At 43.7% G+C, this 23006-nt stretch overlaps 1 protein-coding gene across 5 annotated transcripts in view; it reads right to left on the reverse strand.

Moving 5' to 3' along the window:
• The window catches only part of TANC2 (tetratricopeptide repeat, ankyrin repeat and coiled-coil containing 2), a 218346-nt gene that overhangs the window by 124243 nt on the left and 71097 nt on the right, over positions 1–23006 (reverse strand). For 3 of the 5 annotated variants that reach the window (XM_086626755.1, XM_086626754.1, XM_086626756.1), the window contains one exon: positions 9461–9571. The exons of the other annotated variants lie outside the window; for them this stretch is intronic. In XM_086626755.1, coding sequence (XP_086482881.1) covers positions 9461–9571 — 111 coding nt within the window. The remainder of the gene's footprint in view (positions 1–9460; positions 9572–23006) is intronic. 5 annotated transcript variants of the gene reach the window in all.

The following is a 23006-nucleotide window of genomic DNA, read 5'->3' on the forward strand; positions in this document are numbered from 1 at the left end:
GGTGCGACCACAGCCGACCGGGCGGCAGCACGGCTTTGAAAGAAGTTTGGAAAAATTCTTTCCTCTTGTACTTTTCTCTCCTCTTGAACTTTCTGGCATGATGCTAGCTGTAATTTTGGGAAGCATGCAGCCCCCACAAAGCAGGTGTCCAACTGAACCTCCGCAGGCAGCTCCCCGCGGGCACCCCTGCTCGCTCACGGGCGAGCCAGCCCTGCTCAACCAACAGTGGCAAAAATAAAGTTGCAGGAAACTTTCAGAAATATATAAATAAATATATTTATACTTAACATTTCCATCATTTTATAAAATCAATTTAGGTTTTCATCTGCAAAGACCATACTCACTTCCACCCTCAGCAGCTACAATGGTGGCAGAGGCTGCTGAGAATCTTTGTATTGCACCCCCAAGGCAGCATCGAGGCACAACTTTAGCATTTGAGCTTCTTGGGGAGAAAAATATGCAGAAGGGGATTTTTACAAATTCCTTTCTTCTCCCAAGATAGCTTTGCCAGGTCAAAACACAACTACCTTATAATGAGACATAACTTTATTAAGGCAAATGATGACACTTACCGTAGCCTTTAACCACCGTTAAATGGGAGGTCATGGGTTTATAACGGAGCAAGAAGAGACCACGACAGTATAAAGGCCTTGTCTTTATCTGACAGATGAACACATTCCCAGGATAAATTTTACTAAATCAGACTAAATTTTGACCTTTGCATTTACAACACTGACAACAATCTCAAAACCCTACTGGCACTATACACCTGAAGAAGATTTCAAAAGTACCATTTGGACATAAAAACTACTACACAGATGCAATAAGCTCCTCTTACCACTTACTGGAATACCAAGCATAAAACCATTATTGGTTAATTCTTACTTTCTACGTCATAAATTAATTCATATATACAAAAAACATCCTGCAAAGCTGAGACATGGTACGTTCACACCATCAGAAGCAAAGGACGGGGCACGTGGTTACGTGGCGCAACCTCAAACTGAAATATTTTTGGATAATTCGGTACTGGGCTAAGATGCAGTAACTCCATCACTTCCAGTACTCACATGGATTCTTCTAAAACTGTTCTAGGCAATTCTAGTAGCAACCATAAACATAACAGAGTATTTTCCACGCTCTTCAGTACTATTTTCAAACAGAGCCAATGTCTCGGGCTGTTGCTAACTAGAATCCCTTCAAGGATGAGAGGGGGAAAAGCATTTGCATGAGATCCATTTAAAACTTGTTGCTTCTGTAAAGCGTAAACCGTATTAATGAAAAATCTCACACCACTCAAAAATAAAACGAACCGCGCTGTTTAGTTACACAGCGTGTGACCTGCAATCTCACCCATAGAATTCGGGGGGAAATTCAACACTGAAGATACCAAAGGGGGGAAAGGCCCAGGTGACAGCACACATCATCACATCTCCTCTTGCCAGGCATGAGAAACATGCCAAGAAGAGACGGGAATACAGCGAGAGCCCAGGAATGCCCCGGTGCCCAGGACACTTGTCCGGGCAGGCTCTGCTGGCAGCCAGGAGCCAAGAGCAGCCCGAGAGATCTGCTCCAGATGCCAAGGCGTGCGGTGGGACAACACTTCCCTGGAGCAACAGGGACACCCCACGAGAACATACAGAAGAGCCAGCGCAGACTGGACTCAGAGAAAAGGGAAGATAGCAAGTAGAGGAGGTGGAGAGGAAGGCTGCTATAGTCTCAGACCAAATACAATCATTCTGGACCCTGCAATAAGTTACAGACCGCCGGAGGAGTTGGAAGTCATGGTGGTATAATCCAACGCTTCCCAGCAAGGCTGTACTACCAAATCGGCAGCTTATTCATGTTTGATTTCAAAGAAATTCTTTTTCAAGTGATTGAGAGTCAATTAATGACACAAAATCTCAAAAATTCTGCTTAATAAAGTAGCCAATGTACCGTGGTGCAGGAGGTTATGAGCAAATTGCCCTCCTTTCTTCAGTGTCCAGGCGCAGCTGTGCTGCCTAAGAGAAAGGAAGAGACAGGACGGGGGGAATACGACGATCAAACCAAATTACAGCACGGGGAACGACACTCACGCTGGACAAGAATAAAGCAGCACTTGTTCTGCAGTCCTGAGGAGGGTTGGGAAGTCAAGGCAACTGGTGAGAGAGCAGAAGTAGCGGTGTGGCTTTCACAGCACCGCATATTTGCACTTAGCAGAAGCTCTCCATAGCATCACTGAAGTTCAAGTACTTTTTGCGTAGGATAAATAATAAAAAAGACCCCATCCCTTGGCCTCACGGACACATTAAGACATGGGAACCAGGCTTTTAAAAGAATTGAGTGGTTTTCTACAAATGCATCCAGCCCTCCTCCTGTCGTTAGAGCTGGTAAAATGAGTATTGAGGGTTTTGTCTCCATACAGAGTCGAAACACAACAACAGTATCTCGAAGCACTGTAGGAAAAAGAAGAAGCAGAATTATTGACCACTTCCTCTAGACTGTAAAGTACTTGGGAATAAATATCTGAGTCAGAAGGAAAAAGGGAAGACTAACGGGCACGATGACGAAAAGCCCCAGCAACGGTTATTTCCTCTCTTTTTGCCTCACTTCACATCCCAGCATTTCTGCTTACGACAGGCTAACCTGGCATTCAGCTCGGCCTAAAGACCTGCTCCACAATCAACAGCTCCAGGAGCTAAGCTGGAAGGTTGGGTTTGTGTAGAGACGTCAGCAGCGTCGCAGGCAGGAGCCCCGGGACAGCTCCATCCCCGACGGCCGGCGCTGCCACCGCCCCGGCACCCCCGGAGCTGCCCACACCACGCACGTGCCCACCGACAGCTGATTCAGCCCGATGGATGCTGATGGAAACAGAATTAACCACAGGACAAACAAAAATTGAAATGATTTCCCAAATCTAATTTGACAGTATCTTCCCCAAATTGGAAGTAGCGAAGGGTCTTCTCTCCCAGAAAAAAAGGAAAATGCACGGACAATGCTTTAGTTTTGGCCAGAATTTACAGCTACAAAAGGCAAGTGCAGACCAGTGCTCCTGTGACACATGAAGACACTTGAGAAACACCAGAAACTCCACTGCTGGGAGTTCAAAAGACACAACTCTGTCTGCAATAAATCGAGATCCTGAAGCTGGAGAGGCACTGAAGATTTCGGTAGGATAATACAGGCAGCAGACGCCTTTGATGACCAAGCACAATAAACAGTCCAAAAGAAATCAAGCAGAAGGCAAGCACGGAGACAGATTTGTTACCTGTTACCTACAGGGTTAAAAAAACCCACCACATCCACTCCAACTTTTCAATATGAATGATTTCTTGGTCTGAGACAGGATATTTTGTACCTTTGCAAAATACATTAAGTCAGAGATAAATCAATGTCCTGTTACCTAAGCCAGAACTGAAGTTGCTTTAGACTGAAATTCGGAGTAAGTTATGTTAGAAGGTCCAGTGATTCTGGTGACAGATACAGTGACGTGTGTTTCATTATTAGCCATGTCTTCGTCCCATTCCTAGTAGGTGATTTTGTTTTACAGATGGACACGTTAGGCCAATCACAACGGATTTATTTCCACATGAGGTGACAAGAGGGCATTTGAGCGTGCAAGGACTACTGGGACAGCGTTGGAGGTCTGCGTTGGGCTGACAGTCCAAGATCTGCAATCGTTCCACGTACATTGTCTACTGGAACAGTCCCTGAATTTACCTGATCCCAAATTTTTCTTGCAGCCAACGCAAGATGTTTCACACCTGAAGACAGCTAATCGGCATGGATGGTCATCATCGGAATACAATCCTGGAGCAAAACCTAGGTCTTCATAACCAGTAAACAAGACAAACCCTACACACCAGCTTCCCAACACAAGTAATTCCTGACTAATCCATGTAACTCCTGAGCACCTTGCTTCAAAGACCACCATCCTTCTGCAGCCATACCACCCGAGTTGCAATATTTGGGAGCATCGGTGCAGGCTGCCCTTGATTTTAAAAATAATATGGTAGAAGAGGAAACTCCTCTGCCAGGAGTCACTCATTCGAGTCGAAGTCAGACCTTGCCTGATGTTGTCCATCAGCAACGAAAAGGGTAAGTACACAGTACAGAGAAGGTCTCAGATGATCAATTCATGCAAGAACTTCTCACATCAAGTGCCCAGTCATGCCTGTTCAGATGTTGAAGAAAAAGAGGCTTTACACTGATCCTTGTAGGCCCCTTACCAACAGTTTCAGACTCAACAAGGTTGGTTTGCTTATGTACATATTGACTCACTGACAAGACAGAAAGCTATAAATATTCAATAAGCCAAAGTATTAGCACACAAAAAAATTACTGTTTCCCAATAGGCCAATTGAAAGCAAGAGCTCCTGTTTGACGAGGCAGAACAACTCGTTAGACTCCCTGGGATCCATCCGGATGGGCAGCCAAAGGTGCCAAGTTATAGGAAACTGTGCTGCTAAAATATCTGATGTGAAACACACTTCAGGGGCCATCTAGGTTATATTTTTGGCAGTAGCCGCAACACTTCAAAGTTGGACAGTTCTTCACATAAATAGAATTTGGATCACTTAAAGCCTTTTCCCTCTCCTTTCCTCTTTTTATTTTTGCCCCAGATAGATGAAACCAGAACGTAGGCTGTAAAGGGAAGTGGGTTGTTAATAGATCACATCAGGAAGCTTCAAGAACACCATTATCTGAAATTATTTAACAGTTAAACCATATGCCAATAGTATATGGAATTTGTATCCTTTTTCAGTTCTTCTCTTGAGCATCTCCCCTCTGACAAGAAGCTCCAATAAACTCTAAATCGTAAACCCAGCCACTATTGTCCAGGCTGCAACTTTCAGTTTGCAGCAAACCCAACTACACCTAACAGCAAGTTGTCTATGGCCAATCCCAGACAGAGATACGCATCTGAACGTCTAAAACTGCCTTAAACAGAATTTCAGACTGGGAGAGGTTGTTTTCTTTTGTTTTGGGGGGTGAAGTTTAGGATGGTTAATCCGGGGATTTATTCTGAAGCTGTCTCCGTCTCTCAATCCGGCAGAAGGAACCAGCACTGTCCTCCCAGGAGAAGCTGGAGAAAAGTCAATCGCTTCCATAGCAACCAACATACTGAACTGCCACGACTCTCTTCTGCAATTAGGGCTGATCACAACGATTTCCCATTCCCTTCAGGTCAGTGGGCTTGACAATGCTGGGACAACCACAAGATTCAACAGTAAAACCATTTGTCAGGCCATGGATGGTTTGATTATTCCATTGCCTTCCTCCCAATTCATCACTGTCCAATCTGACAGAGGTTGGACAAGGATCCTGCTGGCTGATTTTGTTTGGGGTTTTGTGGGTTTCTTTGGTCATTGCCTACGTTTTCACCATGAAAAAAAAAATCAAAGTACAACGCTGTCGCATGCAGTCCTTGTTAAAAGGCTTTTTCTAACACCTGAGAAATGTCTTTGTTTAAGAGAAGCGTTGTGTAAAATGAAAAATACCCATTTTACATGATGAAAAGAAAGAAGGAGCAGCAGCAGCAGCAAGCAGATGTCAACCCCAACGATTCGTTAACCAAAGAAAGAGAAAAAGGAGCGATGAGACGAACATAAATGATGCCGCGACGGTAAATCACCCTTCGCTGTCGGTGGCGGCGGCACCGCTGTGGCACCTAACTCAATTAGGGATGGAAACAGATGCCTGCCAGCCTAACGTGGAACAGGCCAACAACCCCTGACCAGACATTTAAGATTTGTGTCCCAAAATTTCTGAAGAAGAATTTAATCGAATTAAAAGATAATGTCATAACGTACTTAGCCTTTGAAACGCAACGACACGGTAATAAATCACGTAAAAAGCAACTGCAAACATTGATCTAAGACAAAAGGCAATTACCTGAAAGCACCATCCATCTCAGACTGTTTCCAAAAGGTTTCCTGAGCACTTGTAAGTCAAAACATGTTTTAGCTGCCATCTAAAAACGAAAAGCAGCTCAAAGAAAGGTGCCCTCATGATACACAAGTAAGCAGAACCAAGAAGCCAGGACACCATTCGCTACACCAGCAGTGCCACTAGGCAGGAGGAGTGAGGTGTGATAGATTTGGGTAAAAAAATATTACACATTAAATCGTGAATCATGAGACCATTTCAGAAAAGGCTGAACATTTGAACAGAGGTTTGAAGGTCAACTCCTGTTCTTCCACATCATTCCCCTTAAAGAGCGATGGTGGCTGTGCAGGTGGCATCCCCGAGCGGTCCCACTGTCTCAGAAAGTCTGACCAGAAGGAACACGCAAAACGCTTCTGCCAAACAGTGCCTGAAGGACTGGAGCAGAGACAGGGAGGGAGCATGGATCAAACTCCTTTGAGACCCTCCTTATAAAGTCACCACTAAGCCAAGAAACAAGGAACAATTCCTTCTCCGCCACAGACACTCCAAGTCAAAAAGGGCTCGACTGACCTCTAAACGACCACTGCAATCACAACAGCTTTTACAGAGATATAATTTCAACAGAAATGGGCTTCTCAAAGTCACAAACGAGCTTTTTTGTCATCGTCTTAAAAGCAACAACTACAAAACATGGGCCAATTTCTGCTTTCGTTTAGATTAAATTCATCGTACAGAACTTAATGGCCACCTTTGGCAAAAAAAAAACCCAAAACATAGTTCCCCAAAAAATGTTGTATTGAGTTTAAAGCTTTACTTTGCCCTTCCTATTAGAACTTCCTTCAAAAGAGAACAGCCACTTGAGTCTTCTTTTTCCTTCCTCAAAGTTAAAACGTCTGCAGCGCATCACCTCGCCCGCCGATTGGCGCCGCGAGATGCCGACGGCGCTAATTCCCCGCAGCAGCACGCCAGGCCGAGCGGTGGCACGGTGGTTGCTCAGGAAACCACCTCCCTGGAACGTGCTGAAATTTGCCTGAAGCCTTAAAACAAACATTTTAGCATTGAGCAAAATTTCATCTCTAGGCATCTCGACTTGAAATAATCATTTCTATATGCAGAGTAGATAATGTTCTCTCCTCATCGCTATTTAGTGTTTTAAACTGCCTTTAAGTGCATAATTAATTACGTTACTTGTCAGGGATCACTTTACAAACCACTCCACCTCCACTCAACTGCTAGGCTCTAGCACATCTTCAGCCTTTTTTTTTTTTTTTTCTTCTTTCAACTCGTATCATCATCCCTGGAGACACTCAGGATTTAACACTGTGCATTAACATCCTTCACAGGATGCACACGTTTTAGAAGAGGGTTAAAATAAGCCTAAAGTTGAAGAAAGGAGCTGTATTTCCTTGGAAAAGTGATTACAGGCGGTGCCTGTGGCTTTGCTGCAGTCCAGAGTAGGACTTGGCCCCTCTTCCTCCACCTTCCCATCAGGAGCTGGATGCTACACCCAGACTCAAAGTCCTTTGGTCCTTACAAGTTGTCCACATCTTTGTTCTTTCTTTTCTTCATCACACAAGAATCCTTCCCCAGCCACCCACGTTTTTTCAAGGTCTCATCTCCTGAGGTCCTTTAGATCCACCTTCTAGCCCAGCAACACCTCTAGCCCTTGTGTTACCACTGTTTTCACAGCAGGAACCATAAATCCAGGCAGGTGAACCATAATCCATTTCTACCAAAGATGAGTAAAGATCCAAGGGGTGGACCCATGGCCATCCAAGGGGTGACCGCTCGCCAGCGCCTCGCTGCAGCTCAGAGAGGGAGGAAGAAGGGAGGAGATGCACCACTGCAAGAGGCCAACCATGCGTGCCACAAACTTCCTTCTACACACAGCTTCAGAAACCCTTCCCCAACGGATTCCTCCATTCCCTCTTCACCTGCCTCACGCTGCTTGTGGCTACAGCTACCAGAAACCTGGCTGGGCTCTTCAGAAGCTGCAGTCCATGGCTCTGGGCAAAGGCAGGCTTCCCAGCTAGACCAAGCGTGCATGGACGCAACAGAGAGATCACTACACTATCAGCAAGAGAAAGGCATAAAAAAAACCAACTAAACAAAAAAAAATATCACAGATTCCACTATCAGAGCCCTCCTGGGCTTGGCTGGAGTCCTGCCCTTCAAAACACCCTGGCAAGTGACAGTGGGGTAGGGGGGAGAACACACAGGCAAGACGTAACGCAAGACACGGGAATGTGGAATTTAGGCTTTTTAAGCCAAATTTACAATTCAATTATAATTCTCTGAGGATGCAATCATAATAAGTTGATAATTATTAACAATTATAAACATGACAGTAGAAGCTATTTAGTTAGAAGAAGAAAGGGCTGCAACAGCAAAATTTTAATTGTAATTCATGATGATTGAAAAAGGAGCACTTTTCACAGCAACCATGGCCTCAAAGGAGACACTTCCAAGCACAAGGACTGTCTTTTTTTCCTCAGACAACTCCTCTTTCAAACACAATACATTAAAGCAAGCCCACGTTCCAAATTTGGACAACATTCAATGAATCCCTCCAATCGTGAACACTCCATAAGCTCACCATCTGCAGAAATAAATGATATCTTGATTTCAGAGAATTGTTTATTAATATGGCCTTTTCTACGGTAGTTACAGATTTCAGAGGAAGATGTCATATATCTACACGTCATTTCAAAACACTCCATGTCTTTTTACCCCATCCAAAGCCTACGCTGAACACGGGTCCCTTTAGTTCATGAACTAGGGAAAGCCTGGGGAGGAAATTGCAGAATTCAGCAAAAAAAATCCACTGAATCACTTGCTGCTGCTTTAAGACGGCACCGGTCCCAACCTCCTCCGAGGGCAGCACCTCCACCGCAGCCTCCAGCCCTCCCCAGGTTGCCACTTCCAAGTTAGGAAGAATCTGGGAAACGATGCCGAGCTCTATAAAGATGGAACGGCGCTCGCACATCTGCACGAGGTCTGGCTGGGCTCGAGGGGTTTTATGCAACTGCCTGCCCGAACCGTCGGACACGGACGGGGTTAAGCCAGGGAGGGACTCGACCCACGTCTATTTATGTTTCAACCATAGGCCTCTAGCAAGATGTATACATTTAAGAGCAATTAGCACAGGATAAATAAATCAGAAGATTTAAAAAAAAAGCAGTGATATTCTTAGATGCAGGTATGCAAGATCTCATAGTTTGGCATTAATTGATTTAAGATGTTTCTGAAATGTGGTTTCATTCCAGCCTCTCTGAAGACCAGCATTAAAAATTAAAGTAATATGTTTATTAGATCATTTTCATCTTCTCAAAAGCAACTCTCTAGACCTTCTAAATTATTCTGAGGGGAAAGCAGCCACGAGGCCAGCCTGGAACGCACACAAAATTGCAAGTAACACACGTAAACGTGCATCAACGAGAAACTTATGCAAGTTTCCAAGTCAATAAAACTTGGCTGGGGAAGGTCCAATCAAGGCTCCATACAAAGGAGCCATACCACATTTAGACACACTCCTGGGCTGGAATCGCCTGCTCCCCCTCTTCAACACGGAGCTCCGCATGCAGCTTACCAGGGCAGAACGCATCGACGTCCAGTTTCGGTGCGGAAGAAAGCGTCGGGGAGCCAAGCTCCGACTCCGGGATTCGAGGGCTCTCAACAAACTTTGCTTTCCTCAAAGGGGCTACGGAGAAGGAGGGGGAGAGAGAAAGAGAGGTCATGAGTAAGGGAAATAGCAAGCAACAGATGGAAGCACTTAACTAAACGACACTGTCAGACTCATATCAGGTTACCCTTTCTTTCTTTTTTTTTTTTCTTTTGCCAGAAAAAAAAAAAATTATCTGCATTCTTTACAAAGGAGATGGCTCTTGTTAAAACTCTCAAACCATACAGTCTTACTTTAAAGCGTGTGAGCATTGAGGCACATTCTTGATACTCTTAAACACTTCCTTTTTTCCTCCTTTATTAGATAATTTTTTTTTTTATAGGAAGCAAATGGGCCGGGATTCAGCAGCTGTAGAAAAGCTAAGATCACAGAGAGGTACACAGAGCCCATCAGGGTTTAAGATATTTATGTTTAAATATCTAAAATGAACACCCATATTCTACAATTGTCTCCTTTGAACATAAAATTTCAATTTCAAAACATTCTAAATGTCTGACCAAACAGATTTGGTGTTCGAGACAAAAGATCAGACTAAACCTAACGCTGTCCAAGACAAAAACTAAACGCTCCACTTTTATCCTTGCAAATCCAGGAAAGATTCAAGAGATTTAAATAAAGAAGAGGGAAAAGGTAAAACTGTCTGTCACAAAGCAGCATTGACCACTAGTACTAAAGAAATGGGATTTTTCTGCGTGTTTTAAGAGTCTGAATCCTAAAAGACACAAAGTTCTGTGCAACATGTCTGTAATAAAATAACTAAACCACTTTTATTAGTAAGTTTTTATACAGATATTCCTGCCAGACCAGAGAAACAGAACTAGCAAACGAGTTAAATGCAGAGGTTATATCACATTTCAAAGTCAAACTCATATGCCCGTTAGAGTGAAAGGCTAATTAATTTGAAAAGCCGCTCTACAGACTGCACCGCGGGTCCGCACGCTTCGTGCCTCTCCCATGCTCAACCAAATAGCCCCCATTTACCTAATTCACATTTCTCGTTCTCTGCCCTGCAAATTGAATTTGGGATCTGAAACTATAGATGGGGGGACATGGCTGTTCTCCTGCATCTCCTGTAATAAAAGCTCAACAGGCCAAAGGATGACCTCTGCGGCAGCAAGGAATCTCTCGGTGTTCAGGGGGCTGGAGGCAGCCGGCGCGGCCGGGAAACGCTCCGCGAGTCCGATGGCTCGGAGGCAGAAAGGCTCCGCGCACCGCGCTGGGTCCCGCTGGCCGAGCCGGTACGGCAATGATCACCGGCGTTTTTAAAAGGGGGTGGGGAAAACCAGAGATAAAGGTTAGGGTATGCTTTTCCAACAGGAAGTCCTCGTGAAGCTGAATGTGGGCAAGGAATCTGTACCAAAATAGGTGCCTGACGCTTTTCCCTAATGATCCACCCCAGGAGACCTGATCTGATGAGGAAAAAAAAGGTACCACGCTACCAGTTTGCACAAGGAAATCCTGGAGGAATATTAGATATATCTACAGCACATTCCCCTCTGGAGTCTATAGGAGCCGGTGTAACATGAGCCATGTCGGGAAGAGGAATGTGAGAGAGAGGGACGGGAGATAAGGGCACCCTGAAGGCCCCTTCTCCCCCCAGGGACCCGCCGTCATCCCACCGACACACGAAGCTCACGCTCCAGGATAGAATCATAGAATCACAGGATGGTTTGGGTTGGAAGGGACCTCAAAGACCATCCAGTTTCAACCCCCCTGCCATGGGCAGGGACACCCTCCACTACACCAGGTTGCTCAAAGCCTCATCCAGCCTGGCCTTGAACAATTCCAGGGATGGGGCACTCCAGGATCCGGCGTGGGGATGTGCAGCCCAGCTCAGACACACAACCTGATGCCAAATGCCACAAGCCAGTGGTCAATTGTATAAAAAACCCACCCCCAGACCTCCGCCACGCACACCCGAGCACCTTATCAGCTTGCAAACTGGCCAACACCAGTGAAAAAATTATTCGCAGTAATGATCCGGTGCCAGACACTGATGTAATGAAAACATGTAAATATTGAGATTATTACTATGGCATGAAAATTGTTTAGAATAATAATTCTGCACGGGCCAATCTACTAATATTTCATTTGTAACTGCAGTTTTAACAAATGTGTTTATTTCAAATGTTTTACCGTGGCCCCAGTAACAGTCATTTTCATGAAGTATATTAGAAATAACTCATCTTTCCTTTCTTTATCATTTCTGGCTAACCCTAGAACCATAAATCATCCGATGTGACACTTGGCAATGCTCACTTTGTTCTGAAATACAGAACAAACACGGTTTTCATAGTTCAAGAGATGTTAATGACTGCAAGGGGATTGTCACCAGAAGATTCTGCATTAATTTGAGTTACTAACCGAAAGAGGAAGGCGAAATGTAACAAAAGGAGGGCTGATGGTACTGACTATGCTGCCTTCTGGGAGGATCCAGAAGTCTTCAGAAGATGCAGAACCTTCATGTTTCTGTAGATCAGCACCTAACGGGTCAGTTCCCATCCACACGGAACAACTACAGCAGTCTCCCGGTTCAGTATGGGTGGCATTTCTGCATCTCTTCTGGATCTTCACTCCTCACTGAGGAGCTGACCCCAACTGCTGATGTTCACCCGTTTAATTCCTGCCTTCTCCAAACAACTGACCTGTGACAGCAGACGCCATCAGCTTGTGGATTCAACAAGCCAATCCATCAATTTTTCTTTTGAGGGCAAGGAAGAACTTCGTATTAACAACATGGTGAACTCTCACTGTTCTGCAAGTTTAATCATATATGTCATTTTAAGGTATTTATATTTCTATTCCCTAAAAAGCATGACTTGAGTCTTAAAAACACATATTGCCACCAGACAAGATACACCTTGTCAACAGGACTCAAGGACAACATTTTGCTTTATAAGGCTCAAGTCAGTACAATCTTCTCAGTGTAGCTGCACATTGGGGGAAAAGCCAGAGAGCAATAGTTTCTTTTATTTCAGATATTCTTAACCTGAAAAAGACAAAAAGCCCTCCTAACTCGTATGTAACCTGATTACATAAAAGGAGGATTTTCAAGTAAAAGACTTAAGCACTCCTGTCTCCTGTCCAAATGAAGATTATCCTGACAGATTCATACGTGGGCATTAGTCTTCTACTGGAATAAATAACAAATGGAAATGCTATAAATTCAGAAATCTGTTTTGCCGTTTCTTTAGCCGAATGTCAAAGGATAACATTGATCTTTCTATAAAGTGACTTTTCATGCACAACACTTTGCCTGGATCCTGAACATCCTCCCGTGAGCACAGGCAAATCTTATGATCAAAGTCACAGGATAAGCATTTGGTATATACTATAAAAACTAACAAAAGCATGAAAAAGTTATTTGAAGCATTCTGTACCTGTCTCAGTCCGTCAGCCCTCTCATTTCTATAGCTCTTTCTGTCTGAAACAGATCAACTCGAGGCACTAAACAGCATTGAAATCATCTTTCCTGCTACACACTGTCTTTTTTTGAGCAGAGACCAGTATTTCTTCTATACTGACCCATTTGCTATGACTCTGTAAGCTAAAAAACTGCTGTGTAAGCTGTTATAAAAATATAACAAGTGGTCAGTAGTTAGTGACGCTGTCTTTCTAGAACTACAAAACACACATTTATTCAGAAGAACGTCCTGATGACAAGCAGTCTGAAGTCACAACCCTGCCACTCGGGTCCCACCGCCCGTGCGGTGCCGGCGGCCCAGGAGCGGATGGCAGCAGCCCGTGCCATACGTGGCACAAGGGGCCAGTCCTGCTCCCAAGGGCTCGATGGCAAACACTAACGTTGACTCATACCAGAACTGATTTACTACTACTAATGTAGGAACTTAAATTTAATTAGCTAGAGAAGTTATTTGAAACAAATACTGCACATTTTTGGGGCTAGCTCCTGCAGCTCAGTGAGGTTAATTCCCATCAGTATCCAAGCCTGTAGGACAACACTGAAAATCCTTCCTTTGGTCCAAATAAAATTCGCATTTGACTTTGACAGTAACTTTTCCTGCACAAGGAAAGCGATGGTAATTCCAGGGTAGGAATTAGCCACGTAATGCAAACCAATTACCAGGGCAGGCGTTCAGAAATTTTAATTCGATGGCTCATTCATGACGCTTTCTGCAGCAGGTGGTCTGTCTTCCAGTGGGGACAAATACATTAATGATTTTCTTCTTGGTTTTCATGCTAATTCTCCTTAATATCCACATGAACGCTGTAAGTACGATACTGTCACCAATGACTGAATCCCAGCCTCCAAAACAGAGGCATCTAAGCTGGTTTAAAAACTGTATATAAGGTATTTTTTTGAAAAATACGTGTGGGAGAAACTGCTCTTCTAAAAAAGAAGAATTCTGTTATCTGGGATTCAGGATTGCCTGTTGATTATTAACCCGTAGGCGGCTTCTTTACACTAGAAGAGTCATAGAATGGAAGAGACAGTCACCAAAATCCAAAGACCTGCTGACACCCAACGCTTCTTCACCAGCACAGACAGGAGATGCTCCGTTCTCTTTCCTCTGATGACAGAGAGGAATAACCTTGTCACCTGACACGACAGTTAGGTGTGAATTCAAAAGCATACATAAACACATATGTCGCTGGAATCGCTGCCCAGGACTGCAATAAAGCCCCGTTAAACCATCACTAAGGAAAATATTTTATCAGAAGCTGCAATGTCAAGCAGCCCGCAGACTGGCTTTTTAAAAGCCTCTTTAAAAACAGAAAGTCAGAGTATTTCTTCAGAATGTCCACCCAAGAAACAGAAACCGTCAGCCTAATTTACAATATTCCTCAAACTCATATGCCCATACTAGTTATTCCTGAAGCTCCCATTCCACAGGCTGGAATGAGCAGCACGGGATTGCTGCACGGCCCCTCCGACACAGAAAACACTTCCAATATCAGGAGCTGCTGATGGTTTCTCCTTTTGTACATCTGCACGGAGCACCGGGATCAACTCTGGTGCTGTTTGTCAACACCACCAAGAATCTAATCTACTCCCAGATAAAAATAAACCAAAGAAAAACCAGGATGTGTTTATTGTTTCCAAGTAATCATTTCATCTCTATTAGCCCCGTGCTCTAGTTCAGCCTATTGAGCTTCCTAATTCTATTGCCTTTTCTCTGTTACCATTTCATTGTCACATAATTTATAGATGAGTTAGTATTTTAATTAAAAAAAGGTTTTCTTTAGATTAAAAGGCATTGATAAAAGGAAATTAGCATGGATTAGCAAAAGGCTTCACTAGTAAATTCAGTTTCAGCTCTGAAAGAAATGCTTCACTAAAAAAAAAAAAAATGGTCATTAACATCTAACGACCTGATTGAGCAGTTTTTCAGGCACTTCTTTGAGTAGATTTGAATTCATCCCACGGTTTGACTACAACGTAGGTACTCCTGTACCTTTGTCTGTGTACACACCCACAAAGATACAGAAGAAACCAACTCATCTACGGCCAAGGAAGATGCTGGAGGAAACAGCAACTCCTTTCCCACTGCAGGAATGATGGATTGACCATGCTTCTCCCCCCAGTTTTGTCCTCTCCCCGCCTTCGCTCGCAAATACAGCTGAATTTCAGCTGTGCTTTGAGCCTTCCTCTGCCAGAGGAGGATGAACTAATGAAATTTTCTATCTTTGTGTGCAAATACCGCTTTTATCACAGGCTGAAGAGGTGAAAGAGTGCCATGAACGATGACAACGAGTGAACCGCTCCGTGTTTCCCGCACGCTCATCGCTTGCGACTGCTTCAGCTGCAGAGGAGCCGAATTTTGCGCTTAAACATTGCATTTGTAAATTTTCTAAGCACCATATTATCATATAAATTCTGTACAGGGAGAAAGCAATCCCCAAAACGCACAAGCTTTTGTAAAAAGGGGACTTCTTACAAGAGAGAGGGACTCTCTTCAGAGGGACTTTTTACAAGGGCATGTAGTGACAGAACACGGGGCAATGGCTTTAAACTGACAAAGGGGAGATTTCGATGGGATCTAAGGAAGAAATTCTTCCCTCTGAGGGTGGTGAGGCACTGGCACAGGTTGCCCAGAGAAGCTGTGGCTGCCCCATCCCTGGAAGAGTTCAAGGCCAGGTTGGATGGGGCTTTGAGCAACCTGGTGTAGTGGAAGGTGTCCCTGCCCATGGCAGGGGGGTTGGCACTGGATGATCTTTGAGGTCCCTTCCCACCCAAACCATTCTGTGATTCTGTGAAAACGCTGCTCGAGTTAAGTTGCGACGGGAAGAGCGAGAGCAGCGGTCCGATGAGCAAACTTGGGCAAACTGGTATTTCACAAGAGCAGAAGCGGGCGCTCTGCGCACCATCCCCTCCCCATCGCTGGTTAACGACGAGGGCTGCCGTGCCAAAGGCTGATTCACGTGCTAGACGCTGCCCAACGGCGACGTAATGCTGCGGAGAGGAGACTTTCCTGAAGTTTCCCTCGTACTACAATGTTTTAAGTGCTGCAGTGCTATTGATCCATGGAGCTCCTGGAACAAATAACTGTCAGATCCAACACAGCTGGACTACACCCAAAACATGAGAGATGGAGCTTTCGGTGCTGCCTCTGATCCCAACTGACTCTATTTTGCTGAAGGAAGAGCCGTAACAAGAGATAATTACAGAGCACATGATGAGTTTTTGCTGTGGCACTAATACACCCGCTATGGGTAACGAGGATTCTTAGGTATAACTTAAAAATAAATAATAAAATAGTGAAATTACAGGTTAACAACCTTCTGTAGATCATCCAGCATTATTTTACAGAAACCACTGTGTATCAGTAACAGTTTTATCCCTTCTGCTATTTAAAGAGTAAAAAGCTTTTTTAATTACGTTCTGAAGCCTCTCTCATCGCCCGGTTATCGCAGCATCGTGGGTAGGGCAGAACATACACGGAGTGAGAACAATGTGTTGTCTGGAAACATCATACTTGTTCCAAAACTTTCAGAAAATATGTTTAGTTTTAGAGATAAGGTCCTGAAACAAGAAAATTGAAGGAAATGAAGGTGGAAAGAGGAACTGAGCAAAAAAAGCAGGAAGAGCATCCAGCGAGCTGGTAATGGAAGAACAGCAATGGGAAAGTTAACTTAAAATAAGCAACCATCCAAAACTGCCTTAATTTAAAAATTATTCTTTAAACTCTAAGATGTCTGTAAGGTGAAGGTTTTGCCTATTACTGCTCCTGAGAATGTTTTTTATAAAAATGAGGAATAACCTCGTTATTACAGAAAAAGTGGTCCATGACATCAGAAAGGAATGAGTCTTCTGAAAAAGTATTTTAATTAAATTATAACTCATCTTACTTAAATTATTACAAACAGATAATTGATCAGAGTCGCCTTCTGTATGAACAGGCACTCCTAATCAATTTTCAAGGGAGAAAATAACTTGGTTTTGAAAGGCTTATATGTATTTTAAATACATACAGAATAAAATAATACAGATTTCTATATGAAATGTTGAATAATGGCTGGCACTGTGACATTTGCAATAAATCTGCATATTCAGAAAGAAGATAATTTTGCCTCAAAGACTAACCTGCACGCAGTCTGCACTTCCAGAAAGAATTTTAGCTCAATTTCCATTTTGCTTATTACTATGCAATTATTTGCTGTCATTTATAGCAAATGGAACAGCAATTTGTTATCAAATTTATGACTGCTGGAGACAACAGACAGCAAACCAGCCTTCTTCTGGGTCAGCCCAAATGTTTTAGTTTAGTCGGAGCATCCCAGCGTGAATCTGGTGAGCAGCTGCTGCCTGGAATACTCTGGCAAGGCTTTAGGAAGAAAGTTGCTCCTATTAATGATCTCAGAAAGAAAAAAAAAACCAAACCTCTCTCTTTCCCTGTCGATAAGTTTATTTCCAACGTGGGCTGCCAAAAAGTTATTACCCCCGTAGGGCAGACAGCTTGGAGGAGAAGCAAGTTATGTGATTAACATATAGACATGGCAGGAGGAGGACGTGGTCCTTTCATCTTTCCATTCAAACTTGTCAAATTGTGTTTGACTCCTCCGAGCTGTGTCACAGTAGTAGACTTCTCCACGTCACTTCTCATCTAAAATTCTTCTTTTCAGCATCTTCTGAAGTCTTTTAAAATTGCCTCTTTTAGTAGAAATTCCTCCCGTGTGACTCAAGGTAGAAACTTGGGTGTAAGAGGAGGAGGATGAAAGAGAAAGGAAGTCACCATCACTTGCTCCAGCTCTCTAAGTCATCTCGTTACAAAAATAAGCAATTCACCCACTGACTTTTTTCATAGATTTCTAACGCAGTCGGTTTTCCTTTTCAAGGTTCAGGCTTTGGTTACACTAAAAAGCCAGAGTGAACGAAGACCTGGGACTACAGGATGAAATCACGTCATCAAAATTTTAAGCCTACATAAGACCTGCTCAAATACTCAAAAGAATCTTCCCAAATGGCAGAAACGGGACAGGGCAGAGCTGGAGGGGAAAACGCTCCTCATCCCCCTCACATCCCTTTTCCTAACAGTTTTATTTCATTAAATGTTAAATTTAAAACAGATGGAGGAGAATGCAACAAAACATGAGTGCTGAATTGCGTTATTCCCATTCAATTTCCTACTACCCTGGAGTTGTTCTTTCAACAATGCCATGACACAAATATTGCACTGGCACTAAAAATGAGAAAAAACTGCCAAGAAAAGACCTGGATACACTGTAAAGGACATTTATTTTAAAGAAAGCAGCAAAGAGCTTGGTCACTTTAATCAAATTACAGGTAACCCTGTTAATTCACTGTTTCGAATTTCACCATTTTCTAAATATAAAGTCCGACTCACCGAAACACAATGCTCAGATTGCAAGACAAACTTCCAGGAGAGAAATCAGAAACTAATTAAAGAACTACTGAAGCAAACACATTTTCCTCTTCTCTGTATGAAGCTGACTGCAAGACAAACCTTGGGGAAAAATGCCTGGTTGCTACAGGGGCAACAAGGGGCTTTTGTTTTAGGGGAATTTTTTTAATTGTACATGTTGAACAAGTCAGGCTGTAGAAACATACCTGAACATTTAACATCATTTAATTTATCTCAAGTCACTAGCAAAAAAGAAATTTTTTTAACTGAAGATTCTTCCTACAGAAGAAAAGAGGAAGGGTAATATGAAGACTTCCAAAACACGGCTAATCTTCCTGGGAGCGTATGTTCTCCTCTTTTGCACAGCTCTTCTCTCCATTTTTGTTTGCCTTAGATTTGACTACGATAATATTTGAATCACAATGTGCAGCTGTGAAGCCACATTAAACTAGAAAGTGTTCGGAATCGCTGTTCTCCTGCTCCAGGACACCAACACTCTTTGCTCACGCTTGTGATGCTGCAGGAGAGCTCGGGAAACGATGCGTGTGCCTTTGTCAACTGCCGTCCCTCCCGGAGGAATGGGGGTACTGGGTTCATTTAGCTCAGCCACCCGTCTCCAGCAAACACCAGACAGCCAGGAAAGAGCACGGAGAAGGGGATGACGGGAGCCCTGCACCATCTCTTGCACGTCGTGATGAAGGGACTGGGAGCCAGAGGCGTCATCCCCCAAATCACGCACCAAATTCATCTTCTCTCAATACAACCAGTCACCTCTTGAGACAGGATTTCCAGCATTCAGCAGCACAGCTTCCCACAAATTACCTGCACGGTTTGAAAAAACACTTCCCAGTTTGGCACCGCCGACCTCATGTCTGAAAACTCAGGGAAACCACCAACTCGGATCGCTCTCCACACGGGCGACGGCTCTTCCAAAGACATCCCGACGGGCTGGTGGAGCCCAACGCCGCCGTGCCATACGCACGTTAGCTTTTCCCTAACATATTCTGTTTGTCCAGGTGAGCGTTAACTCTGCCCTTCAGACCACTGCCTACTAACGTGCTCCAGACGGACACCGGGCCAACGGGTCCGTAGTTCCCCAGAGCTCCCTCAGAGCCCTTGCTAGTCCTGGATGCCATAACCACCACCTTTCAGCCACCTGCTGTGAAGGAAGCTATGAACAAGAGGTTACCCAAAGACACTAATTCAGCATCCTTGGACGCTTCTGGTCCTCAAGCTTCGGCACAGTTTGGTTTTATGACCTGCTCTACCACTGCTGCCATCTGAGGCAGACCCACCCCTCTGTCATTCCTTCTCTGCAGCGTCTGTACCGCCGAGGTCGGTACCCGCTGCCTCTTCTAAAGCTGCGTGTGATGTTGGGCTGTTCTGTATTTCTAGTGCTCCTCTGTTATTAGAGAGGTAAAAAATTAAGAACCGCACTAGGCTTGCAAGGGATCTGAAAAAGAACAACAAAAAGGAATTACTCACTCCAGACACTGCTGCAAGAAAGCTGTTTAAGTATTTTACACGCAGCCAAGAGTGATCAAAGGTAGGCATGAAATTATACAGCCAAATTAAATTTGAGCAGAAGAGGCAGGGGCCAAGGCCAGGAGTAAGCCTAAGTTGCACATAAACAAAACCCAATTCATCCTCCCACCGTGTCCTTAAGATCACACCAAGATACTGTAACCACGACACGAGAGAGGCTAAATTGTAAAACATTCTCATGTTTTACATTCCATTGTTAATAAACCCACTCTAATCCCATGTTACAGCACACGGGACTCCATCCTGTTCGCTGTGCAATGCCATTGTTTATGACCAGGACTATAAACTCATCACGAGATAACAGCATTTAAAATGAAGGCAAAAGATGTGACTAGATAAGGTGATTTTATTTGTGTCAATCATTCAAATTTTCCTACGCTAAAACTAATTGAGTTGGTGTAGCTGATAAAGGCAGACCTGTAATTATTCTGACATGTAGGCATAACTGTTCAATTGGTATGAAACTGTATTTAGGATCCATATTTCTTTGCTGGTAGGAGCTTTACAGAGTATTGTCTCCTTAAAATGAAACTGCTTATCTGGCAAGACACGAGCCTGAATTAGTGGAATTTCTTTATTAACACTTGAAAAACTGTATCATGCTGTGTTTACAAGACCTTGTTTTACCTAAGGAAATTGTTACCATTCAACCACTTTTAGTTTTCAGTAATTTAGTCTTTGCTTTTAAAATTATTTACTCACAGAAGTAAATGGGCTGTTGGAACTTTCTGTTTTGAGAAGCGATGACTGCTCATCAGCCTTTCCTTCCACAGAGGAACAGGGACAAGGAACCATGGCACGCCTACAGGATTTAATTACAATATCTAATGAACATAAGATTAGTTGTGTGAACACAGATGGTGAAAGCAGACCAACTGGACCTGCCTCTGCCAACAACGCAGGTAGACACAGGAGAGCAACAGTTCTCACTGTAATGGGACTGAAGAGCCAACAATCTCCACAAGGCTTCGGTGGCTCGTGCATCCTGGGACATGTCCCATGAAAGACCAGGTCCTGGCTAGTCCTTTAAGTGAAAATAACGTCCACTTTGCTGGGAAGGCAGCACTATCAGCACCCGTTTCTATGCTGAAGCAGCAACAGTCATGGCACGCAACAAGGCCAGTGACCATTTACTGAAAGAAATGCACCAATCTGGTGACTTTTCTTCAAAAAAACATCTTCTCACTTACACCTACTCACTTTCATGACTGAGATGGTAAAATGTATAATAGGTAAAAAATACTCTGTGCTCTCGTAAGCCTGCCTTCATCTTTGCAGAAAAAAATCTTGTAGAAATTCCAAGTTTCAACTTTCTACAACCTGCAAACAGTAGCAAGCCAAGGAGCTGCACTCTTCATCGCAGACATACAAGACCACACCTCCCTCTGCAAAGCATCATCCACCTCTGGGTCTAAACACACGTGCTGGCTGGCTGATTTCACAAAATAAGGCCACAGGTGTCATCTGTGTGCCTGAGACAGGAATCAAGCTCCAGTAGGTACAGATTTCTTAAGGCAGGGGGGAAAAAAAGGACAACAAGAAATTAAAAATCAGCCTGTAATGCAACAGCAAACGCTTAGTCCAGCTTGGACAGCTGAAGAACTGGTGACACCAGGCATGGTTCTGCTCCTCCTCCTCCTGCTGAGCGCTCTTCTTACTCATTACAGAAATTTTCAGGGAGGGTGTTACAATGGAGGGATCAAAGATACACGTGCTCCCCTGTAAGCTCCCGAGTGTGCTCTTTTCCACAAAAGTGACTCCCAGAACAAACACTCACTTCATAACCTGCCTCAGAAGTGCTGCCTTATCCCAGCTCGCACCTGCCTCAGTGCTTCTCTGCATCTCCAGTGCCCTTATCTTCCCTTTTTCGCTTTATCTTTTTCCTTGGTCAAGTTGAGTGGTTTTCCTCCCATTCTGAATTGAAGCTTCATTTTTTCCATCCACACTTTCTCCCTATCCAGCTGTCATCTGATAGCTGTCCCATCTCCTTGCGACACCGACATCTTCGTCTTCCAACCAGCCCCTATCATCACACCATCTCTCTTCTGCTCCCTCTCCTGTTGCCCATTCTGAGGGGTCCAAAGCAGCTCAGGAGAAGCAAGCCAGGCAAGCTGCCTTTACAGCCCTCTTTCCAACCTTCTAAGCGGATTTGATACTTTGCAGAAACAGAAAAGATGAAAAGAGACATAAATTCAATACAAAAACTCCAAAACCACTGCTGAGACCACAGGAAAAATCCCACCAAGTCCAACAGCTTGGTGGCTCAGCCCTGAGCTCTTGAAGCACCAACCTTCTCTACATCAAGGTCGGTTGGTGCGATGTCCTGGTGCACATCTACAGCAATTCCTCTGTGGTTTTTGTATTTATTGCTGGGAAATCTTTAAGTTAGGTATCACAGTGTGAGACCTTCCCCAGCTTTGAACTCCCTGTGAACTACCACCATCAGCAGCAACAGCACTGCAATAGTAATAAATCAGCAGTTAGAACGTACAGAATTACAGTGCTTATCCCAATTTATTTAAAGGCAGGGTTGGTTTGGGTTTTTTTTTTGGATGGGGGCAGTTCATTGGTTTTGTTGAAGTTAATTTTTCTTTGCATGTAGTTCTTTTTAAAAAGTAATTGATTTGTTCATAAATATGTGGTTAGAGCAGAAGCTCAGTTTGGCAAGAAGTTGGATTTACCGTCTTTCTGGTACAGCTCCCTTAGATTTACATTGTTCACAAGAGCAACAAGTGGTGGACAAGCTCATTCACTTGTTCAAACTGCTTCTAGAAATCTCAAAGCATGCCCCAGGAAGAACAGCAGAAAGCAAAGTGCTGAGGCTTTTTTTTTTCCCCATTAAGTGAAATGAAGATGCAAACCTTTGACAAAAGCTAAAGTTTAATGGGGCTATTTAAACTCACTCAGAAATCATTCTCTGTAGTCACATACTCATTAAATGGAAAACTAGACATTCTAATAGAAAAAAAAAAAAAACACGAAGAACTTAAACCACCAACCTGTCTAAACAGATCCTGATCTGAAAGATTCTACCACCGAACAGGAAGAAAAGAGTTAAGTCTTGCTTCCTAAAGAAACAGGGT

Source organism: Tauraco erythrolophus, chromosome 25 (assembly GCF_009769465.1).
Source record: "Tauraco erythrolophus isolate bTauEry1 chromosome 25, bTauEry1.pri, whole genome shotgun sequence".
NCBI lineage: Eukaryota > Metazoa > Chordata > Aves > Musophagiformes > Musophagidae > Tauraco > Tauraco erythrolophus.